Source organism: Cebidichthys violaceus, unplaced genomic scaffold, assembly GCF_023349555.1.
Source record: "Cebidichthys violaceus isolate CVI_PGR_0920_01 unplaced genomic scaffold, fCebVio1.0.p SCAF_3, whole genome shotgun sequence".
Lineage (NCBI taxonomy): Eukaryota > Metazoa > Chordata > Actinopteri > Perciformes > Stichaeidae > Cebidichthys > Cebidichthys violaceus.
In genome coordinates this window covers 22,040,326-22,049,495 of record NW_027176483.1, presented here as the reverse complement: position 1 = coordinate 22,049,495, position 9,170 = coordinate 22,040,326, and the positions used below count along the sequence as shown (strand labels likewise).

The window sequence follows — 9,170 nt, the reverse complement described above, 5'->3', positions numbered from 1 at the left end:
TTTTTGTCTGAGATTGATTGAGATGTTTCTCTGTTGTATTCGTTTGTAGTGACTTCTTGTTGCTGCCTTTGTGGTCCGGCCGTCATTGTAAATGAGGACTGGTTCTCATTGACTTAAATCAAGGTTAAACAAACAAACGATTGAAATGGACAGAAGAGGAATCAACCGAACGCTTCGTCGGTCGAGATCTTACTGTATTTCATGTTGCAGGAGTCGTAAAGTTTACTCTGCTTTCTGACTACAAAAGACAATATCTATGTGTGTGGTTTGTCCAGTCGTCATCGGGTTCAGTCAGTTTTCAGGTTTGTTTGAGCTAACAGTAACTTCTCAACCTGGGCTCTATTTTCTCCTCTTAAGTGACTAATGGGGAATGTCCTGCATTAAGACAGCAGCCGGTAAAGATGCTCACAAGTCATTTAATGCAAACCCAAGTCAGGTCTCAAGTCTTTGAGCTAGAGTCCAAGTCAAGTCTTTGAGGGGCAAGTCCAAGTCAAGTCTCAAGTCTTTGAGCTAGAGTCCAAGTCAAGTCTTTGAGGGGCAAGTTCAAGTCAAGTCTCAAGTCTTTGAGCTAGAGTCCAAGTTAAGTCTTTGAGGGGCAAGTTCAAGTCAAGTCTCAAGTCTTTGAGCTAGAGTCCAAGTCAAGTCTTTGAGCTGGAGTCCAAGTCAAGTCTTTGAGGGGCAAGTTCAAGTCAAGTCTCAAGTCTTTGAGCTAGAGTTCAAGTCAAGTCTTTGAGCTGGAGTCCAAGTCAAGTCTTTGAGCTGGAGTCCAAGTCAAGTCTTTGAGGGGCAAGTCCAAGTCAAGTCTCAAGTCTTTGAGCTAGAGTCCAAGTCAAGTCTTTGAGGGGCAAGTCCAAGTCAAGTCTCAAGTCTTTGAGCTGGAGTCCAAGTCAAGTCTTTGAGGGGCAAGTCCAAGTCAAGTCTCAAGTCTTTGAGCTAGAGTCCAAGTCAAGTCTTTGAGCTGGAGTCCAAGTCAAGTCTTTGAGCTGGAGTCCAAGTCAAGTCTTTGAGCTAGAGTCCAAGTCAAGTCTTTGAGGGGCAAGTCCAAGTCAAGTCTCAAGTCTTTGAGCTAGAGTCCAAGTCAAGTCTTTGAGCTGGAGTCCAAGTCAAGTCTTTGAGGGGCAAGTCCAAGTCAAGTCTCAAGTCTTTGAGCTAGAGTCCAAGTCAAGTCTTTGAGGGGCAAGTCCAAGTCAAGTCTCAAGTCTTTGAGCTAGAGTCCAAGTCAAGTCTCAAGTCTTTAGTCACCAGTGTGAGGGTCCTGGGACAGAGGACAGGTCTCAGGTGTCCTCTGGTTGTGATGATCATTCTATCACGTCTGATCAGAACGCTGCACAGCTACTTCTTGTGAATTAAAAGCGCGTGTTGTTCTGTCACACACTGTAAAAACAACCTGAGCCTGTCTGTGGAGAAGCGATCACTTTCAGTGGACGTACATTGACGGAGAGACGGTGACCCCTGTTTCACTTCAGATGTCTTTGGCCTCAGACGTGTCTGACCTCCTTGATCTCAAAAATGGTGTCATTCATAGCAGTTTAATGGGTTCGTCCAGTTTGCATGTTCTCAGCAATGCGCCTGTCTTTAATCGTCCTGTTTCCCCATAAAACAACCTGCTTTTAAGTCAAATTCTGTTCAAATATTATCCGCAATTATTGAGCTTAAAAACAATTGATAGGCAGTAGGGGTGTAACAACACACGTGTTGGTAGTGACCCGTTCGGTACGAAGCTCACGGTTCGGTACGCATTACGAACCGAACAATACACAGAAACGGGTCATTAGGTGTTTGTTTATTCTTTTTATTAAACTACCAATATTCAGGAAAAGTCCAATGAGCGTATTAGCAGTTTTGGTTTCTATCTGCGTTTGTTCTGCCAGTACCAGCTGGTGTTTAATTAGTAGCGTTGTCCCTCATAAAGCCCCACTGTAGTCTGTAGATGTTAGGTTTCCTATATTACACAAATTCCATGGAAGTTTCACAGCGCTGCGCCGGGCCCAAAAAGAACCAATCCTGATGCGAAAGCTCCGCATCTTGTTTGTTCCGTGACTCAGTCACCTTTACGCCCAAACGTGCGCCGCAGGTGTCGCCAGTAAAAAGATGCATTCTTCAATGTACAGCCAGGTATCAATGGTTGGTTGGTTGGTTGTCATTTGAGTCACATCTGGAGTGGAGTAAACCCTTTAACCCTTCCTCAATCGGACCCCGGTCATCCTGAGGCCCCGAGGCCGTCGCTCCGGGTGTCACAGAAGGAGACCGAAGACGGAGTCAGAACAACAGCGACGGGATTATGGGTTGAGATGGAATCTGTTGGCGTTTAATCTGCTTCAGTCTTAACCCCTCCACTGATCGCTCGGACACGAAGGCCTCTAGAAATCTGCTGCAATCCTGTGGTATTAATCTCGGATCAGTTTTAGCTAACGCACATTCAGAACCCTACAATAAGTATTCTTCTGAAGGAAGAGTGGGAATCACTGCTGTGGAAAATGTACTGAATGAACCGCGTGAGACATGAGAGAACTCCAGCCCGAGTTATTCATTTCACCAGCCGTTATTTGAATGATCTCAGAACATGTGGTCACTTTGAGTTCTGCTTGTTGGTGATGGGTCCTTAAATGTAGCTGTGAATGGAGAAAAAGGTTCATTCATTTATCACAAATAATGTAGAGATTCATCTTGAAACAATAAATATCAGTTGCAGACTAAAAGTGTTTGTGTTACTAGCTTAAAGTCTAGTTCTAAGCCTTTGTTGTAGTTCATAAAAGTGTTGAAAGTGTGTTCAGGAGCAATAGAGTCAGGAATATGAACTTATTAAATATCCGATCTGACTGGTCATCTGATGTCAAACAACAGAACGAAAGAAAGAGGAAAGTTCTGTGAATGTTTAAATATCCTCCTCCCACATGCGGTCAGGGTAGCGGCTCCAGATATGACATCTGACTCAGAGAATAATATTTTTGCACTGAATTGTGTTAATGGTCCTCCAAACAAAAGCCAGGAGCAGCGCTCGAATGTCCTGTTCCACTTGATTTGATGATGTAGAGGAACCTCCTCCTGTGTGTGAATGAACTGTTTCTTTAGCTCGATTGTTACTGCAGTACCTACCGTTTGTGTGCCACCCTTCAGCTTCCTAACTGTCCCCTCCATCCTTCCGTGTGTCTCCTCTTAGAGGGCGAACCCGTCGTTTTTGCCACCAACTCCCTCCAGCGGCGTAAAAAGGGGCTCGGCTTAACCGGACTGCGCACCGTCGGCTCGGGCTCCACCCACTCAAAGAGCAGACCGGGGCTCATGATCGGCCTGCCGCAGAACTTCCGGCAGATCTCGTCCATCATCGACGTGGACATCTTGCCGGAGACGCACCGGCGCGTGCGACTCCACAAGCACGGCACCCACAAGCCACTGGGCTTCTACATCCGTGACGGCGTGAGCGTCCGCGTGACACAGCAGGGCGTGGAGAAGGTGAGACCGTTTCATTTCATTCATCTCTGGAAATATTACGTGACCTTTTAATCTGGAGGATTACACTTCTGAGGGCACTTTATCTTATTGCTCTGATGGCAGTAAAAACCACAGACATTTGTGGCTTGTCTGTCTTGAGTAATTCCCTGACGGTGTGGATGTCCAGAAGTACAATCTTCCTCCTCTGTCACCCTGTAGGTCCCGGGGGTGTTCATATCTCGTCTGGTACGCGGTGGGCTAGCAGAAAGCACGGGGCTGCTGGGAGTTAATGACGAGATCCTCGAGGTCAACGGCATCGATGTAGCAGGAAAATCTCTGGATCAGGTAAATTCAGTGTCCAACATGAACCCTGTCTGGAGACCTGACAAGGGTTTAAGGGTTTTTGGTTGTATTACGGTGAGTCAGTCTCATTGCCTGACTGTGGTTTCAGGTTACAGACATGATGGTGGCAAACAGTCACAATCTCATTGTGACCGTCAAGCCGGCTAACCAGAGGAACAACGTGGTGCATCGCGGGAGCAAGACCTCAATGGGCAACTCCGGTTCCGTGGGCTCAGCCGGATCCAACAACTCCGCGCTGTCACATGACTCGCCAAGCCCCGCCTCCCAGAGCAACCCCATCACTGCGAGGTAAGGCGAGGCCGTGATGGAGGGCCTGAGTCAAAAAACACTGTCAACGAACCTTCCATGGTTCAGGACTTAACAGCGTAAATGTGACCGTGACCCTGCAGCTGCTAATGGTTATTAATATGCACTCTGCAAACTAGAGGCCACACCCACAGAGAGTCAGCTCCAGCTCTGCGGCTCCCCTCGACTCTACGTAGTCTTTCAGCTCATTGTTTTGGTTTCTCACAACTTGACTGTTCTGGTTTTGTCTCACTGTTTCCATCAACCTGGTCTCCAGCAGCAGCAGGCAGCTGTTTCCAGTTTAAAAGCTCAGATCAGCCCGCTGTACACAACCTGCTCAGCAGCAAACAGTCACACACACACACACACACACACACACACACACACACACACACACACACACACACACACACACAGGCTAGCAGGCTAGCAGGTGACAATAGGGGAGCATGTAGCAGCTATAAAGGAACGTATTCCCCTCAGGAGACGGTGGAGACCAAAGCCGGAGCTAGAAGAGAGAGAATATTGGACTTGCATTATTCAGGTGTAGGAACTGTTGCGTAATCACCGTTTGCCCTGTCGTTTGTCGTTACCACAGCAACAGCATTGCCGAGGGCGACAGCGACGACGACGAAGACGACGACGGCGACCTCATTCTGGAGAACGACTGCCTGACGCCCTACGACCCCCAGCTGGTGACCAACAGCAACAACACCAACCTCAACAGAGACTCGGCCGGTGGCAGGCCGCACCACCCGGCCGCGGCTCGGCCCCTCCCACAAAGCGTCTCGTTGCCCAATAGCGTCGGAGCGTCCCTGAGCGACAGCTCGACGGCGCTGTCCAACCACAACGGAAACCCCGCCCACGCGTCCAGTAGCAGTCAAGAGAGCATGAGAGAAGACGGCAACATAATCACACTGTAGCCGCGGCGACACCGACACTCGGGACTACGGGATGTTACGGCCGCACAGTGCGGTTACCGGGACAACAACAGACGGCTGTGCTCCGCTAGCTTCTTAGCGCTAGCTAGCCTCGACGGATGGTGGGTTTTCACAGTCTGCCGGCATAACGACACTTTTCATAGGTCTGCCTCACTAATGTATAGAGCAAAACAATAATTCAGAGTCAACGGAAGGAAATGATTTAAATGCCATGACGTATGAGCCAATCCGTGGAGACTTTCAGAGAGCAGAGAGGTCCGGTCAAAGCCATAGGTCAGTCTGACGTCAGCACGCTGGAGAGAAGTCACCTCCTCTACAGCGGCACCGATCACAAGCATCACGTCAGCCGGAGGACAGACGACCTGGTCACGGTGGGACACCGGCTCACGGTGGGACACCGGCTCACGGTGGGACACCGGCTCACGGTGGGACACCGGCTCACGGTGGGACACCGGCTCACGGTGACGCGGTAAGGGCTCTACTTTCTTGGCAGCACAACGACCGGTGCAGACAGCGCTCCGACGGATTTTAATGGACACAAGCAGAGTGAACACTTGCAGGATTTATTATTTTTTTTAAATAGGTGTGTCGCAAAATGAAATCTGTCTGCATTCATCTAGAAAGGGATACGATTCATACTCTAGGAAAAGCTTCTTCAAATCCCTGCTGACACCTGAAGGCATCAGGACACACACACGCACACACACACACACACACACACACACACACGTGCGTGGATGATTGACATTTGAACAGGGCCAATCAGAAGGCAGCGATGTGATTGGCTGAGAGTGTATTTATTGATCCTCACATCTTCTAGTCTGTATTCCACTTCAGTCGGCCGTTTGCACCAAAATAGCAGGACTCGCCCTAAATGTTTTAGAAATCATAAGATACCAAAATATAATCGAGACAGAAGGGATTCCATAATATTTGCAAATTTCCTTTTTTTTAATTTAGATTTGTCTTCAATACTCCTGATTGATCTCATTGGTCTGGTTTTTTAAATGTGTATAAATAAAGAGAAACTATGTTCCATAACTCACATGACTTTAACAGGTGGTCACTTCTGTGATGTTGTCAGATATAACTTTTACTTTCTGACTTTGCAAATATGGAAACGCATTAACCTGTGAATCACATACATCATAACTGATCATTTCACCAACATTTATTCTGAAAGCAGGATTGAGAGGAAATGGAAAATGGGTGATGTGACGATATTTCATGATTAAATGAAAGAATTATTCTTTTAGGGCAGCAAACACACACTAATAAGCATCAGGGAGCAGGGGTCAAAATAAGGAAGTTCCTGTCACTCCTGTGTGTGTGTGTGTGTGTGTGTGTGTGTGTGTGGAGCTCTGGGGGTATCTCCTTACGGTCCGACATGTTGGCGGTCCCGCTCACACACTGCACTCTGTCTTTCCGGTCCTCCTCCGTGGAGCTGGATCGATGTCTCGTTCAGATGACGTCGGCTTCATGAACAGATGACGATTGTGTGTTTGTGTAGCGCTGACAGAAGTGAGTCTTTGAAGTGGTGCGAAGCAACGATGGAGGCGAGTAGTTGGAGGACGACGTTTAAGAAACGTACCGACCACAAGCTCTGAAGAGACGGCCGAGCGGCTCTTCAGCCCCCCCCCCCCCCCCCCCCCCCCCTCAGATACAGTGATCGCCAGGTTCTGACAATGACTCCAGCCTCTCAGGTCAGGACCTTGTTTACAGAGCGATCGACCACTTCAGACGCAAAACTGGAGTTCAAAGAGTTCAAAGACGGCGTCAGCGACGAGATCCTTTCACGCTCCGACGCGTTAAAACGCTAATATGAATATATATCTATAAATTGGGTTCTGGGTCTGCTGCTCTGCCCTGTTTTGGTACCAAACGGGTCAGTACTACTCTCACTACAAACCTCTGGTACCAAGATCCAGAGAGCCACAACCTTTTCCAAGACCAGGTGTTTTGATGTCGACCACTGAACTTTATTTTCTTTATTTAACTGTAATTTACTGTAAAATAGAAATGTGAGGTTATGAAACAAGCGGGGTCTTCAGTACCTGGGAGACGTTTTTAATGTAAGACAACATTTTATAATATGTGTAAAATATGGAGAGTATTTTTATTATTCTTGTACTTTTAAATTGTATATGAGAGGAGACAGTGGACTGAGATGAACTCTGTGTGTGTGTGTGTGTGTGTGTGTGTGTGTGTGTGTGTGTGTGTGTGTGTGTGTGTGTGTGTGTGTGTGTGTGTGTGTGTGTGTGGTTCCACTAGATTAATATAAGATGAAGGTATTTCTGAGTTTAGGTTGAAGTCGACTTGTAATGAATGCATGCCTAAATGTTCCATGTTAGCGATGAAAACCCTGGAATATTACCCAGAATGCAGCACTAATTGTCGTTGTGCGTATCGTGGCTTCTAAATGCATCGTGTGCGTCATTCCTCCTCGGGTCCCGACCGACGACCACCGGGGTTGAAACGACGCCGCTGAGCTTCCGAAGGCAAATATAATAATGATGAATGGATGAGGGACTGGGCTAATTGGACCTGAGCAGCAGGGTGTGGCGCTGCTGGACTAAATGTAGACTTGTTTGGTGGAGTGCACCACTCATGTACAGGATGAACTGAAAGGAGCAGGAGCCGTCTCCACCTGTGACACGGAGGTGATCACATTCTTTATGAAGATGTTTAGTAAGATGAGCACTGATGAAGAGGTCACCCAGAGTCTGGCGAGAAGATCAGAAGCATCAGAGCCAGGCCGGGCTTAGCTTAGCTTAGCTTAGCACAAAGAATGGGAGCGTAGCTAGCTAGCCTAGCTCCTACTCTAGTTTGCTGAATAAAAATAAGATCCATTAGTTTGGAGCTATTTCTCAACCAATCACAGCCCTGTGTTGCCATGTTTCTGTGATTGGCGGTTAGTGCGTTAAAGTACGTAAGCCCTGTTACAGAACTAAAGCAACACAAGTCAGCGCTGGCTTGGTTTACCACGGGACACAAGCGTCGGTCTCCTGGGTGAAAGTCGTGTGTTTTAAACGACGTGGTCCCTTTAAATAAAAGACAGGAAGAAGTGGAGATCAAAGGACCCTGAGCTCATGTTAACGTGAAACACACCGCGTCTCCTGAAGAATACCTTCACTAACAACTGAACTGCTTCCTCAGGCACATCTCGAGGGAAACGTATGTTCTCCCAGGTTTAAAGTAAATAGTTTAAATTGAACAAAAGCACTTGGTTATGATGTGTAGAACACCACGGTTTGTTCTTTAAGTTCTCCTCTCTGACCTCCTTCCTGTTCAGACGTGGAGGACAATTAGAAACCTTTTTTTTTTGCGATGCGTCAAAAACCCCAAAATATCTGCTTCCCTCGAAACGTGTTTGACCACGCAGCTGAAGGTCGCTGTGAAGAGACCGGGCCGACCTCCGGGGCTCAGTGTGGTGGATGCTGATTGGCTCTCTGATATGACTCCTCCCCTCTGATGTCTGTGCTTGCGATTGTTGCCAAACCCTCAATGTCACATCACTCTTAACTGTGTCTGCAGCCCGTTTACATGGTTATCATGAGGATGAGGAGGATGAGGATGGTCGTGTAAGTGAGGGTCCTCAAGCTTTTAGAAAACAAAGGAAGTGCCTTTTTGAGTAAGGATACTTGAGTGAGGATACTTGAGTGAGCGTCTCGTGTCGGAGGACGGAGGACAGCGAGCCTCGTGGACACAGCTGGTTTCTAACTGGTCTGTAACTGAACTGTGAATGTCATCTGAAGATCAGATATGATTATCATAAATAAAGTGTTATCAAAAGGCCTGATGTGTCTCACTTTGTCTTCAGATGACTTTAGTAAAGTCTCCCCTTGTTGCTTTTTCTTTCCTGTAAATCTTTGTTTGTTTCCTTCTCTAGTTCCTTTCCTTGTTCTTCCCCACTTTTCATGAACACACTATACTGTTGTATACTGTCCGGTCAGCGTTAGGACAGCTGTGACCCAAAGACAGGCAGGAGGTGGGGAGGGGAGGGGAGGGGAGAGGAGAGGAGGGGAGGGGAGGGGAGAGGAGAGGAGGGGAGGGGAGGGGAGAGGAGGGGAGGGGAGGGGAGGGGAGGGGAGAGGAGAGGAGGGGAGGGGAGAGGAGGGGAGAGGAAGGGAGGGGAGAGGAAGGGAGGGGAGG

General features: G+C 47.9%; 1 protein-coding gene across 1 annotated transcript in view; it reads left to right on the top strand.

Moving 5' to 3' along the window:
• pard6a (par-6 family cell polarity regulator alpha) overlaps window positions 1-8,804 on the top strand; it is a 21,818-nt gene extending 13,014 nt beyond the window's left edge. Inside the window, exons 3-6 of the mRNA XM_068723650.1 lie at window positions 3,161-3,450; window positions 3,649-3,774; window positions 3,881-4,080; window positions 4,676-8,804. Of these exons, the coding sequence (XP_068579751.1) occupies window positions 3,161-3,450; window positions 3,649-3,774; window positions 3,881-4,080; window positions 4,676-5,000 (941 nt within the window). The 3' untranslated portion in view covers window positions 5,001-8,804. The remainder of the gene's footprint in view (window positions 1-3,160; window positions 3,451-3,648; window positions 3,775-3,880; window positions 4,081-4,675) is intronic.
• Window positions 8,805-9,170: the final 366 nt, after the last annotated feature.